This window comes from Necator americanus, chromosome I (genome assembly GCF_031761385.1).
Source record: "Necator americanus strain Aroian chromosome I, whole genome shotgun sequence".
NCBI classification, from domain to species: Eukaryota; Metazoa; Nematoda; class Chromadorea; order Rhabditida; family Ancylostomatidae; genus Necator; species Necator americanus.
This window is the reverse complement of record NC_087371.1, coordinates 37270349-37293379: the sequence shown is the minus strand read 5'-3', so window position 1 is coordinate 37293379 and position 23031 is coordinate 37270349. Positions and strand designations below refer to the sequence as shown.

The 23031-nt window shown below is 39.6% G+C and overlaps 2 protein-coding genes across 3 annotated transcripts; both read right to left on the bottom strand.

Annotated features, from left to right (window-relative positions):
* Window positions 1-1769: 1769 nt before the first annotated feature.
* Window positions 1770-3887, bottom strand: RB195_008050 (uncharacterized protein; the record flags this gene model as incomplete). The annotated part of the gene is made up of 2 exons (XM_064182031.1): window positions 1770-2464; window positions 3839-3887. The coding sequence occupies 2 exons, from the start codon at window positions 3885-3887 to the stop codon at window positions 1770-1772; spliced, it is 744 nt and encodes a 247-aa protein (XP_064038774.1).
* On the bottom strand, window positions 1770-21908 carry RB195_008049 (uncharacterized protein; the record flags this gene model as incomplete). Of its 2 annotated transcripts, XM_064182030.1 has the most annotated exons (4): window positions 1770-2454; window positions 4158-4266; window positions 8350-8457; window positions 21830-21908. In XM_064182030.1, the coding sequence occupies 4 exons, from the start codon at window positions 21906-21908 to the stop codon at window positions 1770-1772; spliced, it is 981 nt and encodes a 326-aa protein (XP_064038772.1). The 2 variants fall into 2 exon arrangements, with proteins under 2 accessions (XP_064038772.1, XP_064038773.1); XM_064182029.1 differs by lacking the exon at window positions 1770-2454 and having other exon boundaries at window positions 4154-4266.
* Window positions 21909-23031: the final 1123 nt, after the last annotated feature.

Here is a 23031-nt window from a genome sequence, read left to right as displayed (position 1 = left end):
CCATTCTAAGTAGCCATTGTGAGCGTTTTGTTAAATATTCGTCTACTTGATATGAAGGAAGTATTTAGCCGAGCGTTTGGACATGTATTTGGGTGATGTAGCGGAAAGTGATGTAATTTTTACGGATTGGTAACACTAGTCAGCTAATTTCATTCTAAGTTGTCCAAAGCAGGATATTTTTCCAGGCAACTGACTTTTTTACTTCTTTTTTACGAATCAGTTCCATGTTAGATATATCCATTTTTGAAATATCGAGCCCAAGACAGAAAGAGTTTCATATCTGACGTTACATGTAACTCGAGTTTGTAATTGTAATTTGAGTTTAGGAAGCGTAGTGAGGCCACAAAAGGTGCAAAAAAGCATGATTTGTTGTGGTGCTGGTGTTAACCAGTGACATTAAATGCCTTTAAATGCTAAAGACGGGACGTTGGATTTAGACCGGGTACTTTGGATTAGTTTAAATTTGAAGAAAAAGCGACATTATTTCCTGGTTCCTCTTATGGTTGCGTGCGAAGTGCAAAGAAAAAATTCAGTTAAAGGCATCACCCCATGAATCTGGTGTTGAATGGGTTTAAGCCGGGTAATGCGTGTTCAGGGTCGTTGACTGTGCAAATCTTACAAAAAAAAAAGGCGCAAGAATGAAACAAAAAAAAAACTGAAAATTTGCAGCAAGGAAAAAGCAAAATACCAAAATTGATAAGAACTAATGTATCAAGTCAGTGTTTTTATTCTCCCAAACAAGTCGGAATAATTTATCGACCTTAGAGCCTTTGTTTGGCAGATACCACCCGCGTCGATCAAGCCGGCTTTCGCTCGGCTTTTGGTCGATCGACGGTTGATCAGGTGTTTATGTTTATGAGACAAATGATTGAAATGTGCAGCGGTATTCGAAACCTACAGTTAGCCTAGAGTTAGTTTGCAGTGTACAGTTAGCTTTTTTGGACTTCAAAGCCGCCTTCGACTCTCCTCATACAGGTCGTCTCCTCAATGCGCTTTGCTGTGATGGAGATCCAGGGAAATTCGTACGTCCAATAAACGACATGAATAGAAGAAAAACTGCTGAGGTTCGAATACTAGCTGGATGTACTACACCGTTCGAAAAGGAAACTGGAGTGAGACAAAGGGCCGTGGCGGGACTCTTTCCGTTCAATTTTCCCGTCGATGACATAATGCGAGGAACAGTTGGGAAGTGCCGCCCATGTCATTTTAGCACCAGCTGCACGTCCCTTTGTGGATCTCGAGTGTGCCGATGACGTAGTAATATTCACTTCTAGCAGCGCAAAGTTACAACATGTTGTTAACCTTGTATCGAAATTAGCTGCAGTCTACGTCTGGCTCCGCCCTGATGAATGTAGGCAGATGTGGAGATCCTCGGGACCCTTAACGGGAATCAGGGTGGACGGACAACCTATCGAACTCGTAGATGAGTTTTGTTATTTGTGCTGTATTCTGAAAAACGATCGCAGCCACGAGAGAGATATTCAGCAAAGATGCGCTAAAGGTAATTCGGCATTCAACTCATTGACGAAGTACCAGTGGTCGACCACCATCGCCAACAAAGTCAAGCTGCAAAACTATTAGGTGTATTATGTATTAAGCATTTGCCGAAATACGCCAAAATTTCGAAACAACACAACTTTTTATCAACATTTTATTATTCGACGAAATAATCTCCATCAACATCGACAACCTTCTGCCAACGTCTCACAAGATCACGGATTCCTTTGGCGTAGAACTCCAGCGAATTGGAGGCGAAGAAAGCCCGAAGGTCATTCTCGAGAAGAAGAGAAGAGACAGGTCTGGACTGTACGGTGGGTGCGGTAGAACTTCTCATCCGAGCTCCAGAATTCTCTGGGAAGTCTTCGCGATGTGAGGGCGCGCGTTATCGTGCAGCAGGCGAACGTTGTCGAGCTTCGGGTGCTCGGATCGGATTGCAAATCTTGTCGGCCAGTCTTTGCAGTTGAGCGCAGTAAACCTCGGCAGTAACTGTCGTGTTGTCCGGCGGCAGTTCGAAACAGTAGATTCCATGAACTCCCCACCAGACGCTCAGCATGACCTTTTTCATGGATTTCACTTTTCACGAAAGGATCCGGCATTTCATCGCCAGCGCAGCACGCACGTTTGTGGATGTTGTTGACGTAGAGGACCCATTTTCCATCTCCAGTGACAATGGTGTCCAGCCAGTCGAATCTGCGGATTCTGGAGAGCAGCTGAGTGCAGATGTCCAGGCGTCTTTGGCGGTTGCCGTCGCTCAATGCATATGAGAGCCACTGACCGAGCTTTTTCACCATTCCGAGAGATCGCAATCCATTGCTCACGGTGGACAGCGAACAGCCAAAACTGGCAGCAAAATACCGCACACCTTCATATGGATGCTGCTCCGTCAGATTCTTCAGTTCGTCGAACGATATTGCAGTCGGTCGATCAGAGCGAGGCTCATCTTCGAGTTTCTGGCTTTGAAGCGCTGGAACCAGGCGCGTACATACCGCTCAGAGGGGGCTTCAGTGCCGAATACTTGATTGGCCAGATTCGAACTCGTAAAGGAGTACGTGTCGAATATGGGTGGAATGTTCGACCATTATAGGATGAAATAGCCAAGGAAGAGGGAGCCAGACATGTGATGTGTATACAAGCGGTAGTGTCCTTATATAATATGTTTAAAACGGGAACTTCCAGAACATCTCAAAAAATCTGCGCTACGAAATTTTCGGCAGATACTTTCCGAACACCTTAATAGGATCAAAAAGGCAGCGAAACGTTGACATCATTTTTCGCTGCAGTTCGTGGTGGTTCCATTTCGATTCTAACCGCTTCCTCCACCATGCCGCTTCGAGCGTAGAGGATTATGCAACCGCACCATGTCGTCTTGACTCCACTGTAGATCTGTACACTATACATTTAATTCAGTAAGGCATTGACTTCAATTCAGTTCAGTAAGTGGAATGAAACTTCCTTTGATTCCATCTGTTAATTAAAAAAAACGAGAATAGCCACGAACAACTCCAGTAAAGTGTGTAAAGAAACTAACTTTGTTGACTATGCTTCTTGATTCCGAGAAGAGAAGTCCTCTTCGAAGTCTTGTGCAACACAAACAGCAAAGTTATTTATCTTATATATAGCTCCCAGGATACATAACTGCCACCTTCTCATGGATGGTAATAAAGTGCCTTCGCGTAGGTATCTTTCTGCGGATCTGTATTGAACAGATGATCGTTTCTTTACAAATCCGAGGAGGAAGAATTTTAGCTTTTCCGTCTATTTTCGTGGTTATTCCGTCTCGGTAATTTCGTTGCTTAGAGACCCGCCTTCCCGTTTCATCCAGGCACTCAACGCGACGAATTATCGTAGGTCCCAGGTGGCTGCATGTATGTCCGTTGTTTGACGTGTTGGTTGAGTTCAGGTGCAAATGACGCCTGTGGTTTAAATGTTGAAGTGCTTTCTTTGGATTAGAGGGGTTTGTTGCCTTACAGGCAATCCCTCTAATGTGGATATTTGTATATGATATTCCTATGAAATTTCTGTGTGATCAAATTGAAATTGTGAAAGTGATGAAATTGCTCGATATTGTCTGTCGTGTCTTGACTAGACAGACAATGCGACTTGTCTTGATTTCTTGTACTTGAGAGAATAAGACATTTTGTTGTGTTTCGGAGCGGAACGATCTAGTAAAATTTGAAACTAGTAACGTCACTCTATTCGAATCCTTCTTGTCCTGATGCAAGTTAATTCGATCCTTCGCGTCATCTGTTCGTTAGTCGTTGAACATAGTCCTAATTAGCGCAGATTATTATGGATATCGAAATCAGCGCATCACAACCGCGTTCGTTATTATTCATACAACACTGATCCATCTTTATTCGTCCCATAACATTTCGAGTAAACGGCATGAAAACGGTACAACGATATCTAGCACTGGTGAATCCAACTGACTAAATACCAGCGAATCGTAATTAGTCACTGCAAACGCGTCCTAGACATAGGACACAAATATTGGTTAGAATTATGGCAAATAAGGACAGATGACTAGCAAGAGGAAAAAAACAGACAGCTTTTTTTCCGAACCAGAAGATCTCTTAATTTGAGATAGGCCTGAAAAAACCCAAAGAGGCGAAATATATGTGTTGCGGGTCGACTGCTGCGTCAACGTGAGTGGTCACCATCCTGATAACGGTCCACAGTATGACAACAGATCATTCACACTGCATCCAACATCACAGCAAATCGTTTGAAGTTGACGAATTGATGGAGCAATTAGAGCACGCTTTGCTGAAAACGGTAACATTACATTGTGGAAAAAAATGAAAGCTGTGAAACAAATGAAGGCCGAAACGTGATTACTATTAGATTAAAAAAATAATCATAAATAATAACAATTAGTTTTAAATTAAAAAATTAAAAATAGTAACAAGCAATAATAAATTAAAACTGAATTAATGAAATAATTAAAGATAAATGGTCTGATGCGTGTTAAAGCAGAAAATTTTATTTTATTTTGACTTCGATTTTATAGAGTAATATTCGAACAGTGTAAATGACACATTTTTCCTTTATAAGAATTCTGAGAGGCGAACAAGTATTTCCAGAAAAACAATAAATTTAAGGAAGAAACTTCCAACGAATATATAACTACATTCCAAACCGGAAACCAAGAGAGAGGAACGCCCAAATGTCAAGAAAATGTTGTAATTTCTAAGAATAACTATTCGTATATTCCGGAAAATGGGGGGTTTTTTCATGATAAGTTTATGGAAGCAATTCTTTAGATAATTCGCAAAGCAAACTATAATAGTATAGATAAATAAGTGAAAAAAATAAAAAAATATGTAATGTAATTCATAATTTTGCTCTCATTGCTTCATAAAAGTAACACAGATGTTTCTTCTATGAAACCCTTTTGCTCTTCTCTTTCTAAAATACTCTTTCTAAAATTTTCCGCTGTCTTTCAGAATGAAAGTAAACAAATGTCTTACATATGCTGTCAAATTCTCAGATTATGTTCATTAGTTAGTCTACGCCTAACGAAAATATCGATGCTCATGAATGGTGGGGTTACTGATTTTACCCACTAAGTTAGTTAATTTTTTTAAAATTTTTTCTAGTCGTTGAGAAAAGTCTTATTTCTTTTTTTCTTGAAGTCTACCAAATAGTTCCTTTCCATGTAAAAAAATTGGTCCCGTTAGCTAAATGACCAGTACAGGTAATAGTTACACTCGAATAACGCCGAATCCTTTACCACATGGGTTTTTTTTTTGTATCAGTGAGTGTTAACTCCTGAAATTATATGGCAACAAAAATTCTTCAAGTGACAGTGTTCTCGAGAAAGATAAAAGTTCGTTGTCGCTTAATTTCCACTTCCAATTACCACTCCAGTTTTCCGTTTTGTTTGTTAATCAAATCTCTGTCTGAATAACGACTCTTCAGGATCCGTTCAGCCACACAATAATAGGCAATTAAGCGGAAGTTTTTCAGTAATTTCATAGAACATGCAAAACTGATGTCATGCGGAAGTACAAAAAATGTAGTTTCTTAGGAAAAAGGCCTTCTATTTCTCTGCAAAGCGTCCAAGAGAGAGCAAACATTAAGAATTTGAAAACAGCCGAGATTGCGGAGTAATTCAAACGTTCCCCTGTCTTGGAACTTCGGCACACTTTTGTCCAAGTTTTGTATTAGTTTGCCTACAAGGTTTTTAGATGATCGACTCTTTTATGAGCTTAACGTTTCAGCTTTTTCCTCGTCTTCAGAGGACTAACAGAGGGCTAAATAATGATGAGTGATCCTAGTAAATACATATCTCCAATGTGAACATCAAAAGCCAGCTTGTTAGGAAGAGACTGCGACCGAAACTGCATTTGTAAAAGATGTGCTATTTGTCCTTACGGGAAGACAGGCGAGTGCGCAGATATCGGGGCAAATACATCGAACTGAGTGCTTAATGTGCAATGCAGCTTACATTGTAGCTTGAAAAATCCCATTTCTTGCATTTTCCTTTCGATTTAGTTTTGCTTGCTCGACAAGAATTTGTCTTGTTTAGAAGACAATAATTTCCGAGCTTAAGATCATTTTTAGCTATCGTTTGGTCGAATTTCCAAAAAAAAAAATAGAGCTGTTTAGTCATTTTGTTTAAGATCCGATCATCTTCACGGCCAATCCTCCTCTTGATGATCTTACGCATCCGTCGGGTGTTGGCAGTCCGTTTTCGTCCTCTTCTGAATATGGCTTTAACGTGTCCTTAGTCTTTCCATTGTTTTACAATCTTCTGGACGGTTCTTAGAGAAACTCCGAGCCGCAAAGAAATCCCCGAGTTCTTCATCCTGCTCTCTGCCAGGCCTGTAATGGCGTTGCGACTCGTGCAGCTCTTCCCCATAGCTGGTAAACACTTTTCTTCTGTAAACCCTGTAAACCAATAACTAGCAAGAAAACATCTTAAGAAAAAAAAGTACGCATAAACGTTTAATACAGTATTTAGAACGAAATGAAATGTCGCGCGCACGTGATTTTTCGTTCCTCTGTATATTTCCCTAATGAGAACTCAACATGGGAAGCTTCGTGATACTTTGCTTTTACGAAACTAAATTTCTGGTGCTAAACTTCTGGTACTTGATAAGAAAACGTTGATTAACTTAATCGGAGAAGTATTGAATGGAATGCTAATCCAGGAATTCTTAGAAAAGGTGATTTCTCATGAGTATTAGTTCAACCTCATGTCAGTATGGACATCGCTCCTTATCAGTATGGACGTAATTGCACCCATTCATCTTATACCATCGTCAACGGGACGTTGAAAGGCATTCTGAGCAGAAATGCTAATCACAGCCTATTCTCCTAAGATTTTCTCTGTATACATTCGTCTGGAACAACGAAAATTACCTTTATGCCAAGGGAAAGCTGCTCTTCAACCCATTAAGGTGTGAGTTCATAGACTCAAGCCAGCCAAAGATCCCTTCATTGCGTTTAACTTATGTCCGCGCACGAACAGCACAGACCGTGATTAATTGGCGAGCCTAGTAAAGAAAAATATTTAATGGCTTGCGCTCGGCATAAGATTATCATGCGGAGCGCAATGGGAGACCCGGAAGTAAAGAAGCAACGAAGAAAGATGTTCTAGGGCGATTTGTAGCGCTTTTTCTTGCATCCTCTGGAAGCGAACTCGTCAAAGTTACTATCAAAAATATGTGAGTTGTATGTGAAAGAGAGATTTCGCCAGTTGGTGAACGGCAAGCTTTTAGAGGAATTTTCGATGTTGTGCTATCTACAGTTTTAGGCAAGATTTAGATCTTTTTGTTCCTTGTAAACACTTTCAACTTTTCCATGCTGAAGTTAAATGGGTACTGGTTTGGAAACAAGTACATCTCTTAGGCGGCTGGTTTGGGAAGAACCTTTTTTTAGAACAACAGCTTGGAAATATGACCAAACAACGGTCAAATAGTTTTCCAAGTTATACGTAAACCTCTACACATGTAGCGAGTGTACTAAATTTTCCTTTGGTGTCATACTGTTGATTTGTATTTTGTCCTATTGATGAGAAGAGTGAGGATCTAATTTTCCTGTGTTCCTCACAGAGATTTTTATCACTCAGCAATGTAGCCACTTGATTCTGAACGCACAATTTTTGAAAAAACTGAACTTCAGCTGAAAGGAGAAGAGGTTATCTTTCCTAGAAGGCAATTAGAAACTAATTATTCCAGCGAAACGATGAGCACTCAGGGAATCTCTGGCTATATCAGTACTGTAGTATCAGTAGGCTGGAACGGAAACAATTTATTTTAAAACTGCGAGCGAAAAATCTTCAAGAATGAAGCTAGTACTGGGTATAGAGAGTCACCTCTCTATGATCAGTTTATCTCAAGGTTTTCTTATGTACTTCAATGATCAATGTGGATGTTTCGCTGTGGCAGCTCTCTCATTTATCTAGTTGTTGTTGTTAAATGTATATAAGGGTGTGATTGTGTGTTGTGCTTGCTTGTTATTGTTAAATGTATATAAAGGTTTAATTGCCCAAGCTCAAGTTTGAGGTGTGGTCGGCCCCGAGTGGCACAGAAGGTTCTCAGACGGAAAGATCCGCGTGGCAATAGCTGTTGGTACACATTACACCACTCCCCATCTTTCGGCTTACTGGGTCCTTTAAAGAAGCATTTCCTTCAGTTAATTATGCACCTAGGTATCGACCCACAAAAATATGACTTCAGAGCTACATAGCTCCCTCAAAGAGAACTCTTATCACATACATTATGCTTTCCGACCACGACTTTGTTTTTTTAGCTCATGCTCCATCAAGCTATAAAGGTGCATCACATATTATTGAACGACATAAAATGTGGGTCGATCCGAAAAGAAATGCACTAAACCTACGAGATAGCTGTTTTTGTTGAACATCCCGCTTTCTTCGCATTGTGCACGCCATAGACCAAGCCATTGTGAAACTGCTGCCACCTGGTGGACACATTCGAAGGCGAGACTCTGCAAGAAATTGGTTGAAGATCACTACCTAATAATAATCGGTCTCTGCAAATATGCAAAACTCCAATCACTACGAAATCATCTCCCACAACCTCACATCACGTTTTCTTACACGCTAAAGGCAAGCATCACGAAACTGACGGTGTAAGGATTTGCTATGGAAAATGTAGGGGTCGAGAGGGAGAGTAAGAGTATAAAGGTGGGCCCGCTCAGTTCCCCCTGAGTTCAAAAACAGGGTAGGAAGCTGCGCTTATTCCTACAAAGTACGTATGAATGGACAACTCTTGTGCACGCGCCGGATCCATGCGCGAGCGGTCGAGAGTCAACGAGGTCTCCTCGACACCCTATTCACGTAAAAACAAAGACTAAGTTGTTGAATTGGGGAAACCGAAACGTGCACAAGGCTGCGCGTTCTAACGTATCTCGTAGGAAATAAAGCCGTTCCCATGAATTTCTTTAAAGGATGAGTCGGGGAAATAGAGCTGCGCGACGCTAATATTCGCAATCTACGCCCCAAGCTATGTTTTTCATCAGATTTCCATAATACGTCATTTTCGTGATTCGTTGTATTTAATGAGTACGTAAGTGATATTCTCAGCCCTTTTCCAGAAAAACTTTGCTCTTGTTCGTTATCAGACTTTGCAAATAACACTTCGTTGTAATGACTAAATAAAGGACACAGAGACCTTTCCCAGATCTCGGAAAAACGTTTGTATGTTAAAAAAATGTAACTGTGACAGTGACAGAAATTTGTGGTAATTTAGGTAATATTTCCCGTAGATTCATTAATTTAAAAGTTCTTGGAGGTCGAGAAGCTGTTCCAGAACAGTAAATCTCGGATAGGATTTGTAGGACTTCAGTACCAATAAAAGAAGTTAAACACTGGTCACTTTTATTGCTTTTTTCGCGTAAACAGATCGAGAAATTTTTCTTCACAAAATGCTTCTTATTTGGACTAGGACATGCCAGTAATGATTATGAAGGTGGTCGACTACAAAAGAAAACTTTATTAATGTAAGGAAAGAGTTTTTCTTAAAATGAAATCAGGTGGCGCAGAACAAATTGCAATGAGTAGACATGTAATAAAATTTAAAGATATTTAAGAAATAACCTTCATGTAGTAGAGCAAAAAAACCTCCAGGAAATAACCTAGCTGTGATTTAAAGATGAATCTTTTCCTCTCTCCTCCCTTTGAACAAGGAGTTGTAGAAGCCTAAACTCAATAGTCTTAAAGTCCTCAGCGATCGTTTCTACATGTTCGATATGTTTCGTGCGTGTTTCAATACAAATAATTTTTTGTGCGTGGATGAAAAAAGAGTAGTTTTTTTGAAAGGTTTCCGGAACCTGTTAAACTACACGATTTTATCGACACAACACGTGACCTTGAGTTTTGTATGAGTTGACCTTGGACTTCAGAGGACAAACTCGTACCTACTTTTTTTTGCAGCAAAACAAGAAATTGTTTTTTTTTCTGAAATATGTTCCGTAAATCCATACCCACTCAAAAGTTGCTCCGCGATAAATCCTACAAACGTAGGAGGCAATATGTGTCTTTGTTCTCTGAATAACCTATGAGACCAGCGGTGGTCGTTGCTAGGTTCGCTTTTCGTCTTTCACTCGGTTAAGCCATGTTCTTCTTCCTTGTTAGAAGCTTGTGGTTTTCCTTCTAACAGGTATTCTTCTCGGTGCTTATAATCAAATTTTAGTAAACTGTGTTATCTTCAAATATGAGTCATCTAATTTTTGACTGTGAGTTTCAAAGTGATCTAATTTTGAGCATGTGTGATGGTAGGGGTTTGGTAAGGTTGCTGTAGGAATTTGCATAGAATGAGTAACGCGGGAGATAAATGAAGCTGAGCAATGAAATTAGTTAATTATTAATTGTTTATTTATTTAATTCATTACTAGATTTATTTATTAAAATTTAGTCAATTTATATTCGCTCAATTTTTTCATTACTATTTTTTGGCGAAAGGCCACGTGGAGGTTCACTACGTTTTTTAGTACTGTAGTCGTAAAGTGATAATAAAGGAATAATAGTAGGAATGAGTTAGTAGAGGAAATTCAAATTAATTCAAATCTTTTATTTTGATTTTTAATTTTTGATCAATTTCTTTAAAATCATACAAATCATAATCATAAGTAAAGAGTAGGCGTAAGATAAGCAGTGATGATGACTCCTCCTCTAAAATTCCATGTCTTTCATTCAAAAAAGTTCTTCGGTTGAAAATGTTGAACAAATTTCTTTGACTAATTCAATATCTTTCTGTCTACGATTCATTATTTTCAGAATCTTGTCCTAAAAAAGCTTCCAGTATTCCTCTTTCCCTTTCCCTTTGATTGACTTTTCTTTCATGATGGTGATGAGAATCTCACTTCTATCAATCATCTGCATTTTTAAGTCGTGATTGTGATTGGAACTAAGCAGGAAGCGGAGGAAAAATTTACGAAACACTCATGGGGAACAGTTATGTGAGCTCACCTATGTGAACTTATGTTAACCAACTCACTCATGAAGTGAAATATACTACTTAAATGCAGGGTATCACGAACTCGAGGCATATGAAAACACCAGGGAAGACGAGGTGTTCGAGTTCTGGATTACGGAAACGACCGTGGCTCCACTCATTTCCCCTAGTTGTCCTGAAAAACGGCATGGGCGCCGCTTTTGTCCCTACAAAGCACGTATTAGAACGCTCCTCCTTGTACACGCTCCGATCCTTTCAGCAGCCTATTCATTGGTTTCACTGGCATAGAGTGGTGAAGAGACCTGACTAATCTTTGGCTGTTTGCTCGTGGACGCGGCGCACTCGCAAGGTTGGCGCGCTGCAACCGATTTCGTAGGAAAGAACACCGGCTTCAAAGCCGTTTTTTTATACGACGATTAGGGGAAGGAGAGCGGACCCACATTCTTTTCCGTAATCTACAACCCGAACAAACGTAACTACACTCGAGGTCTCTAAGGAAAAAATGTGTCTAAAAGCGTAAAAAATGCGTCAAAAAATGACTCAAGTTTCTTTTAAAATCGTACCTCTGGATATATGCAATTTGTAAAGAACAACAAATGATAGTGTCAGCTTTATCCTGCTTCATTAATGTTTGATTAATCTCTCTTCCTCTTTAGTCATTATCTAAAATATGTTTGATAATTAATGCTTGAACCGTCTCTTGATAAGCCGGGGAGTTAGGTTTGTAGAGCTCAGAGGAAATGTCAATTAGGTTGTAGAGTCTGTAGAGCTCAGAGGAAATGTCAATTGTCAATTTGTGAGGTCGCGGAAAGCTCAGTTTTTCTCGTCAGTTAAAGGATAAGGATAAAGTTTTTGGCGTTAGTCAATCCGCTTGGGATGCGCCCCCACGTTTACTTCAATTCAGAATCGTTTGAGGTTCACGAACGTGTAACTGGCCCATACAATGACTGCGGTGGCCAGCCGATGTGCCAAGTCAGTGTTTTTTTATCCTCCCAGACAATTCTGGCACCAACTTATCGACCCCGGATGGATGAACGGTTTCGTTGACCCTGTTGGAGTTTTGAACTATCGATCGACCGTGCAATCACAGCGGTGCCTCTTACCGACTGCGCTGCACCCGGTCCGAACGCCTCATTCAATTCGTTGGCATTCCACTTTCTTTTTTTCTTATTTCCGCTCTGGCATATATATCCGAAATGCCTTCTAAACTCTGCGAACTCTGATTTAGGGTTCGCAAGTTCATGACAGCTTATTTAAGGACATTTTAGAGTCATGTTGTTTCCTCTTCTGATGAACAGGTATTCCGTTCACTTAGAAACGAAACATGTCCGATCGCATAGATTCGCTCACACACCCGCCTCTTCTTGTCAGTGAAGTAAAATAAAAATTTTGAATATTCGAGGCAGATGTCCACGAGAACCATGGATTATTTATAGTGTAATTACAACCTACGTCCTGAAAAGTTTCAACAATCATCTGATCTGCGGCTCTACTAATACTAATAGTAACAATAACAAATAATAATAAAAATAATGAAGAAAAAGGATAACGCTCTTTGTTGTTCGACCATCCCTTTCAGATCTCACGACTGGTCCCCCTGTGTTTTGAGTCGTAGAGATTTATGAATGACTATGTATTTTAAAAGAAAACTGATGAATGACCATCTAGGGAAAACACTATCGTATAAAGTGACCTGCAAATGTGTTTCAAATCAGCGTTTTTGTTTTTCTCATCCCCCTCTGAATAAGCCTGCAACGAATTTTAAGACCTCAGAGGAAGAGAGTGAAGAGTGGGTTGAAAGATTAAGTCGGACCGGTCGGTTGACTGGTACTGAACGTATTGTCGCGCGTACTTTTAAAAAATAATGATGGAGCGGAAAAAAATGGTGAGCGACCTACGGCCACCCAAAAATAATAACGGCACGTATCCCATCGAACTTCTACAAAACGTCGATTTTTGCTCATGCTGACTTGCTGCTAGCTTTAAACTGTCCGATGCAGCGAAGTAATGGGATTAGACTCTATGTGTCTTGATCTACCACATATAAAAACGAAAACATCATGGAGGTTGAGAGTGAATGCCATTAATGAAATTCTTATGTGACCTGGTCCACTGAACAAGCATAGTTTTTTCAAGCTTATCCGGTCAAAATCGAATAACTGCTGCCACAGGAGCAGGATTCTCGGGGAAATTTGCGAAAAAATTTTTTATTCTCTGTAATAAAGTGGGCTTACCACATCCAGGTGTCATAAGGTTTGCCGGAATACGCCTCCCTTGTTCTAACCTTCGTCGACTTAAAGCCTTTGACAGCGTAGAAACGAATGAATACTGTCAGCGTGGTATCAAGTGTGGAGGTGTGTAGACATTAGCCAATGCTACGAACGATGGATAATACGTTTTCCACGCCTTCCATACATTAAAGGTAAAAGGATACTATATGCCAAGCTGTTCCGGCTGCATTGAATGATAATGAAATCACTATCCTGGAAAAGGACATTTGATGGAAGATTTTTGAACCTTCTTTCGGGACGACATCGTTCTCTTCAGCAGCACCAATGCAAAGATGCTCAAGAATTGAACGAAGCAGGAAGAGAATAATACGAATAAACAAAAGAAGTATAAGAAGGACTGAGAAGAAACTAAGGCTCCAAATGTGAAACTCGTATAGTATCCTCACGTTCTATGAAATAAAACGACTTAAGGAAAACTGAATGAAGAATAGAGAGCATGCAGCATTCCGTCAAGCTACGGACCAACTGACGGACCATGATTTCTTGTTCACTAAGTCCTTCGCTCTTTAAGCAGACGGGCAGACACCGCGGCCACTCTGGAAGTTCTACCACAAGTCTTAAATTTCCTGAGTTTAACCGGCGACACAAACCTTGCCGGTCTTCGTAGTTTGAGGAATGTCCCGTCCGGCCCAGCGGAATAGTACGAAAGCAAAACAAGTGGCTCATGAAAGACGATAGATGGAGAAAAGAACCAGAGGAGAACCGACCAGAGTTTCATACGATATAATCAGTTAAATATAAACAAAAAGACAAGAGTGTAATAAAAGTAAAATGATGAAGTGTCTGGCGCTGATCAATCCGCTTGGGATGCGTCACCACGTTCACTTCAATTCAGAATCGTTTGATGTTCACGAACGTGTAACTGCTGTAACTGTTCTGGTACCAATTTATCGACTCCGGAGGGATGAAATGCTTGCTTGGCACTAGGGCGGTCTCGAATTATCGATCGATCGTGCAGGCAGTGGAACCTCCAACCGCTACACTACCCCACCCTTTTTTTTTGTAATATACTTGGAAAAAAGCATTGCTTAAACGCTTACATCACTCTAAAGATGAGAAAAATTAATACATCCATTAATTCTTGAAATATGCGCGATAAAAGGGAGAAAATGTAAAATAAATATCCAGCTCTAGGAGATATGTCGAATGCAATGGCAAAATGGACGCCGCAGCAAAAAAAAAAAAAGACTACTGAGTTCCAGAAAAGAAATGTTTTCGATAAATGATATTTTCATAGCGCGAGGTATTTAAATGAACACAAATTTAGATTAGTACATTATTTTCATTATTAGTGGGCAGATATTCTGTTTATCATCTTCAAGGATAGGTATGCAGAATCCCGGATGTGAACATTCGAATCGAGAAATTTCTGCAAATCGAGAGATTTCCATAATCGGGCGAGAAGAACATGAAGCTTGATGCATTTGCGTAAGCGACTGCGTTTGAAGATTTAGTGGTGATTTAGCGGCAGAGGACCCTTGCTGGGATCACTGACCGCTGCAGTTCGCAATAGTCCAACTTCAGTCCTAATCGCAAGCATAACTACATCACCATCTCAATTTTAAAAAAAAGTTTGACTTATTCCGCCCCACTTCTTGCCTAATCCAATTATATGAGGGTTTTATAGGTGTAAACAATTTGTCAAATTCGTTATGAGGTCGTCTATTCTCCGAAAGACGAAAAGTTGCTATTGTATTTATTTCTATTGCTATTGCTATTGTATTTCAGTGTACATCACCATTTTGAACGATGCAAGTCATCAGGAAATTCACAGAATTCTATGTGCTTATCCATAAAATCGCTTGCACTCACCAATGTACTAAGGTGATTAGGGGTTCGAAGCTCAAACGGTCGTTCTTCATAAACAACGACGAATTTTAGGGGGTAATATAGTGGTCCCCATAAAGCAAACATCCAATTATCGAATAAAGCTTGTTGACCGAATGCAAAAATAGCTTCCGGTAAAGGAGAATGAAGGCGATTGTTGAGAAAGAGCTCTGATCAGATGTGTGCTTTGAAGAGTGGTACAGAGTAGCTATTCGTTCTTTGAAATCCCTAGTACAATGATACTAACATCTCTATATATATCGAGACTCCTCCTGAGAAACAAACTAATAAACCTGCGGCCAAAATAGTAAATTGAATGTGACCCACACTTACTAGGAATCACTCGTTTGAGGGAAACTTTGTTTAATTCTTTGTACAGGTCACGGAAGAGTTTCAACGGTGTGCCGTCAGTGTGTCCGTGTTTGTTGGTACTTTTCCAAAGCCGCGTGTTATCAGTAACTTCTAAAATTTTTCCAAGTGGCCAAAACTTGAATTGAGGATAAGGAGAAATAAATATTTACCGAAATTTCACCGAAGTTGCGGTCAACTTTGGAACCCCCCTCCTGTGTGGAACTGAGAAAGAGAATCGACTCTCAGGATTTCCGGAATCACCATTGTCTGGGACAAGCTATGCAAGCGTAACAACATCTGGGAGTGTTTTGAGCAGTTTGGGAACGGAGTTGTTGATTTTTGGAGGCGTCCGCAGTGAAGGAAAAAGAAAACAGCGTACAAACAGAATGATATCATTACTTTGAGGACCCAAAGGTGGCTCTAGAAATATTCAACAACCCTGAACTGCTTCTTACCCTCTTCTCCTCGCTAGAACTAGATCATGCCATTCATCCCCGATCCAACAACCAACTCTCCTGTGAGACAGCGAATGATACGCTACTCTACGTGTTCTTGCGAAACGGATCCTTGATCGCATAAATAATCCTTCCACGCTCCAAAACTTCTTTCCTCATGGGTGACGATACGAATATATTCTTGAATGATTTTCACACGATGTTCCTTAACTCTGGTGCAAAGAAGTTGCTTTGTAAATAAATAATATAACACAATCTATTGAGCGTAATGTGGGAAAAATGCGCCAGGTGATCTACTAAATCTTTATACTTTCTACCTTTCAGCCGTTTCACATCCTATAGCATATGCATAGTATACGTGGCTTTACGTGGTTTTACGAAACGGACCGTTATTCGCATAAATACTGTTTCGAGGGGCCTCTTCATCACCACGAATGCGATGAGTGCTCGGCACTGCTGAGCAAAAGCATCTGCATTGCGATAATGGCTGCCTACCAGCATGAAATTCCGAGAATAAACACTTTTCATTACTTTAAATCAACAACCGTAGTTGGTTAACGTTTGTTGTTATTATTTCATTGTTCCTCCGTAACGCACACCGCATAAAAACATTAATTAACAGAGTCTCGGCTATAAATTTTGATGTTGACCGATGCTGCGATCAATTCCATGACTTAATCGTCATTCATGAATTACTGCCGCCCGACAGAACCTGCTTGACGCAAACGTTCCCAGAATGGGCTATTTGCATTGGCGACATGCAAGTTATGTGGTGCTGTGGTATTAATACGAAAAGAGCCCACAGAATTCTTCCTGAGTGACAATATAATGTTTGATGCTTTGTAAGATTCCCCTTCCTAGAAATCTGGAGCGTGTAGTCTCGTAATCGTAACAAATTCAAAATCTAAATCTATATTTTCTCTGTTCAAACAGAGTAATGCAGTGCAAAACTGAGCTCAATTGACCACTGTCAATGTCAAGTAACACCTAAACTTGAGAATTCTATTAAGGAATTGATCCTTTCTCATTTTCGAAGTTTCTTATTATTTCTTCATTTATCTCAAGACTAGAGACATCACAACAGAACTTCACTTAATGTTTGGAAACTACGATTTCATGGAGTAATTTTTACCATCGGATTGTAACCAAATTTTCCTTCAATAAGTAGAGCACGGATAATCTAGAGATGGGGATGGGGATAGTGGGATCCGGGATGGTTCCGCTAATCTCTTCCTAATCGTCGTAATAAACGACGTGAGAGCGGTTTTAGTTCCTACAAGGTACGTTAGAACGCTGCTCTATGTACACGTCTAGCTAGTAGGGTCAAAACGACATGGAGCACGTACGTCAATGCGTACGCGGCTTCTCTCGAGGCGTTTCGGTGGGGCGTAGCGGCTGGGAGCGTGGTGAAACCCTTGCTGGCACCACCTATCGCTGCAGTTCGCGACGGTCCCACCTCGGTCCCAACTGCTGCCTCCACAGCCCCGTTTCGAGCGCGTAGGCAAACGCACCGCAACTACATTCATGATTTATGTCCTTTTGACCCAACTATATCTCTTGCTTTTTTCCACGGATTCCCTCACCACGTCAGGTTCGTAAAATGCTACCTTTGAGTATCTTTCAACATATCTACCAGTTTACTATTAACATCTTCCTAAAATGTTTGTCTGCACTGTGGCTCCAATCCTACAAACATTTACCGGTTTATAATTACATGGTTAAGCAAGGAATAATAACTTGTGACTAAGTAAAATAAGCAAAAGTTGATTTTGAAACAAAAAATAAGAAGAACAGCTCAAGAATCCGCTAGAGGAAAATACGCCCAGAAGCCAGCTTGAAAACGGGAAAAACTTGTAAAATATAGAACATGAAGAATGAAAGGCATCTGCTATTAGAAATGTTCCATACCTGAAACATTTCTAATAGCAGATGCCTAACCCTTGTTTCCCATATGATCTGCCGTGTACTATTTTGAGAATTTTAAAGGATAGTTTCTATTTGAAAGCACGACTATCGTATTTTAAAAAAAATATTTGAAAAGGCGATTTGAAATATTTATCTGGAATTGGATTGTTTTTATATATTTCATATTACGACGCTTATGCGCAGAGAAACCTTCATTATTTATCTATTCGGTACCTATGTAGGTGGAAAACTGTTAAGACTGCAACGAAACACTTTCTTGGTTAGCTCGGATTTCCGCCAGGTCCTCTTCGAACCAACATCCATCAAGACGGATGATCATAACATCCCTATGAGAATAGAGATTTGCTTAAAATTTTACTCGAATCTATTGGAATTAATAAATTGTGTAAATTTATTTCTAGCGCTCGGAATTAATCACTCTTCATCAAACCACAGCAAAAGATTATCGTCCATGAATGGTAAGGTAAGATGAGGTGGATACGTTGGTGTTTTTAAAACATCGTTCTCACCTTATTACGGGTATAAACAAAAGTAGCGGATTCAGGTCATAATCGCGCGAAATACTTGTGTTATTGTATTGGATTTTGATGAGCTATTGACACAAGATTTTTCCTATTTGTTTTCATAACGGATCCTTTTTCTTGAGGGAATTTGCATTGTAACCTAATTTATGACTTCGATTATAGGTGTTCCATTCTTCCAGTTTTTCTTTCTGTTCGAGCTTTTGCAATCTCAGCTCGTTCATTGCGATTTCGCCACTCTCCAAGTTACCTTCTACCTGAACCAGCGATTCGCCTAAAGCGCTATGCATCCTTAAAAGACGTTTTCACATTTCAAATGAATTTCCAATCTTACCATTAAGGTAAGGTTATGTGAAAGAAAAAAACCTAGGAAATCTAGGAATTCTAGGGGAAAAATCGCAGGATTTGTTTTGAAGGTAAACCGTAGCGTCGCGATCAGGTTGTATAAGCTTCACACGAAACCTCCCGATGATTTGTGCTTTTCGAAAGCTTGTAAATCACTTCATCTGTTCCTGGACTGACTCGGTGGTACCGAGGTAGGCAAAAAATTAACACCTGACGCATAAACTAGCATTGCATATGCTCATTTATAGCATTTATGAGGTTTAATGTTCGACATCACGACTGATGTGGTGAGGAATGCGGAATCGATTTATTGTTCCAGAAAGAATGGAATTTTCCCAACTTATTTAAAATTGAGGCTCTATCGGAATGAAAGGCATTTTCTGCCATCATGGTTTGTATATATGACGCGTTTCACTTATTGCTATAGTTTGGAATTTATTTCAAATCTACATGTTACAATTTAAAATCAACTTCTGAGCCATATTCGAAAGTCACGTTAAACTATAAGGGAAAATATACGAAAGGACATAAGAGGAAGGAAATGAAAAGTAGAAATAATAAAAATAGGGAAAGACAAGTAGATCTAGTTCTTGAGGCGAGAACGATTATATGGGCGTAATGTACGTAGTATGTATCTTCGTGAAAGAAAACATTCCGGGGAATTTTCGACTTTATTGTTACTGTAAAGAGCACTTGGATTACTGTGAGTTCACAAGAAAGCACAATTCACAAATCCAGGAATCCGATAGCCGGGAAATACCCAAAGGCATCGACAGAAGAACGTTGCTGTCAGCGCCTTTCATCCGGTTAGATATGAGCTACAATGCTTCCCTTCATGTTATTGTAGCCCGTTTCGATGGGTTCCTCACATCAAAAACCGCATTAGTAAGATATGACATGAAATTTTTGAATAGTAATATTTCTCATCATTTTCCGTCATCATCAACTTGCATATGCACGTTTTAACGCTGTCTAGAAAGGAGTAGAGCTCTCCGTCATCGTTTGCGATGTGCTAAGGTCTGGAATAATGGGCCATCAAAATGTGAATGCAAGGCCAAGACTAAGCCAAAGTTTGAAGTGCCTCAAATGGTTCGGAACCATCTACGACAGCGCATCAGTTTAAATTAAGGATCCGCTCGCTATATTTCTTGTTGTATATTTGGTGTTTATTTATTTCCTGCGTATTTAAGGTTTATATTTGCAACCTCCCTAACCTCCTCAACTAGGGAAATCTTGAGTGGACCATGTTCTCTTGTAATATCCACACAGTATTAGATGTATGTGAGTAGAATTCACGTGATAGTATGACTAGCACAAAAATGTCCAAAATCAGATTAGTATTTTATTGCAAGCTTTCAGGTTACGCTTCTCTGGGTTCCTTAGAAACAGTTTAAGAGATTCGGATCCGCAGAATTTTCCCACTTCGAGCCTAATTTTTCCGGATCAGCATAATTCGCTAACATCACTCGTGTAAATTACGTTATAAAAAGGGGAAAGAAGACAAGGACAAACACTTTCATTCACGAGATTATGCGATCTCATGCAATCCTTGTGCAAAAATTCTGCATACAATTAATTGGTTTTGCCCTGGTGTCATAATGAATGGAACGTGGCGTCGTTGACGATGTCATTTGACGATCCCGCCTAGGTGGTGGAATGGCAATTAGGAAGAAATCTATTACCGTAAAACGTTGAAAGAAAGTCCAATGAGAGGAAGTGATCTATATGAGACTTATTTTTCACGGACAGCACTGAATGTGAAGCGATCCCTAATGATGGCGCTCATTAATTGCTTGCGCTAGGATCAGTCCGAAGAATACACGGTAACCACAAATTGTTGCTATGCATACGAAAATAGCGCAAAGCATTCTCCGGGGAGTTTCTACATGTTTCCGCATCGGTGCAGAAACCTGAAGAAAGCGGAAAGAAATCATTTCAGAAGAGATGGAATTTTTAGGTAGTCTAGGTAACGTTTACATGCTGAGGAACTACTGAATTCTAGAACGTCACATAAGAATCCAGAAATTTTATCTAGGATTAGAGGAATTGTAAAAGAATGCAAAAAATTATAGTAACGCCTACCACGTTCCTTTTTAGGGATAGATTAGAAGAGCGCGAAGAAAGAAATGAATTTTCTTTAGAAATAACAAAAATAAGATTATCACCTACGATGAATCAGAGCAGAAGAGCGAGGAGTTCCTTGATCTGACTTTTTTCTTGTAGATAAATTTCAACTAAGAATTAGTCATGCGATAAAATTAACGTATGATTCTTCTGAATGAGAGGTTAGATTTGAAAAGGAAATTAAGCAAAGAATACAGACATAGGAAGTTATAAGTGCTGTTCTAACTACAGTTATGATAGAATAGAATGACAGTCGTAATCTATAATTGTCATAATAATTGATCACTTTGCTCAAGGGAAAGTTAAACAACTGTAAAGAAATAATAAAAAAAAACAAAACAAATAGATGATAAGAAAACAACTGATAGCTTTCTGGGAACCTCCTTTCATGCATGTAATGACATTTAAAAAAAAGGACAAGGGAGTTTCTTAAACAAAAAAAAATAAACCTAATTCCGTAAAATATTGAATGTATCAAGAAAATGTTTGCATAGAAGGTATCTATACAAATTAAACTTGATCCCAGAGCCAATTAAAGAGTGTTAATAGCTAAAAATCAGGAAATCAGTCAAGTTCTAGCCAAATAAAATTAAAATTAGTTGAAAATTAAATAAGAAACACGTTCGTTAAATAAAAATCAGTTCCGAGTTAATGAGAGTACTAGGAAGAACCTAAACACATCCGTCAGTAGGAATACAAATTTATCGAGGGAAACTTATTTTTTAAATGACGTCCGCAAAAATAGCAATGAAAGGAGAGGTACATAGAAATGAAATCACTGGTACATTTCTTGTTGCATGCGGGCTTCTATAGAAGAATTTAGGTCTATTGAACTGGGAATATGTGGAGAATCTGTTATCGGGAATTTCTGCGTGTTTGTGGTGAATCAACGTTCTTTAGGTTTTCGAACATTGACAGAAATTCCTAGCTAACAGGAAACACTTTTTGTCCTTCATTAAAAACTTTTCCCGTTTACGTTTGTTGCGCAAAGGTTAGCAAATTTCTTCCAAATACTTCTAGAAAAAAGTACTTGATGTAAAGGGAGTATACAGTACAGAACAGACCTGCAGAAGATTGTGGAATAAGTGCTAGTATAGTGATGGCTACAGCAAATAGCGAATAGACACAGGTGTTCTTCACCATGCTGTATCTGTATGTAATACATGGGCGGGGTCTTGGGTCGTCGAAAATCAGATGCTTGTGGGCGTGGCGATGAGTACTCAATGAGGGCGTTGATTGACAACGAACATCAATGATTACATCCTATTATGTTTATGCACGAGTTTTGTTCTGTTCCGTGGTAATCGAGATGTTCCTGCAGTCAGAAAAAACAACCGTGGAAGCAGATGTCTAGGATGTAATCATTGCTCTTAACTAAAAAGCTCTTACGGTTTACTACGAAGAGAAAAATAAATGGGTGAAATTTCAGTAGCTGTGAACCGGACGATTCCCACAGTTCTTGCGCGGAACAACTGGCTCCTTGTGAATAACAAAGCTATATTAGTGCGGTTATTTGTTCTGTAGTAGGGGAATCCTTGTTGTCCTTCATCACTAAAGGTTCTGACAGCATAAGCCAGAACAGTCGAAAATACTGGAATATATTCGCATCCAAATATCACAGTTTTCACTTTCATGAGGTTGATTTTTTTTAAACCAATCGCCTGACTGCTATTATATCACGAATCTTTGCGTGTCATCTCTGAACGTAGCTCTGCCCAATTTTCGCTATCCATGGCTAAGGTTCGTAGAAAATCCATCCATTCGTCACTGTTCCATATCTTGCGAGACTTCCCATCTCGCCACTGCCTATCGACATCAGTTGACCCTAGTACGTCAGGTCGACAATGTGCGGCAGCTCAGCGTAACGAAACGGAGAGTTGTTACCTAAGATTCCACGCTCGCTCTAAGTAATTGACTTATTTCTGCAGGGCTTTGGTGGTGTGCTGGAGAACTGCACCTTTTTGCAGTATCTGGGAAACTTCCGTCATATAACTGGGCAAGCTACATAGCTCGTACATTCTCAGAGCGTACACTCAAATGCCTGATTGAACTGAGGAAAAGGAGGGCCACCGCGAGCAGGTAGCAATCAGATTCGAATACCACACTTTTATAAGGCTAAGTAAATTAACTGTCCACGGAAATTTAATGAAAACTAAGCTAAGAGAGTTTAAGGGAATAGATCAAATGCGTGAATTCTTGAATTAAAATTCGTTCTTCAAAGCTTACAAACCTACGACCACTTCACACTATTTGAATAACACATTTG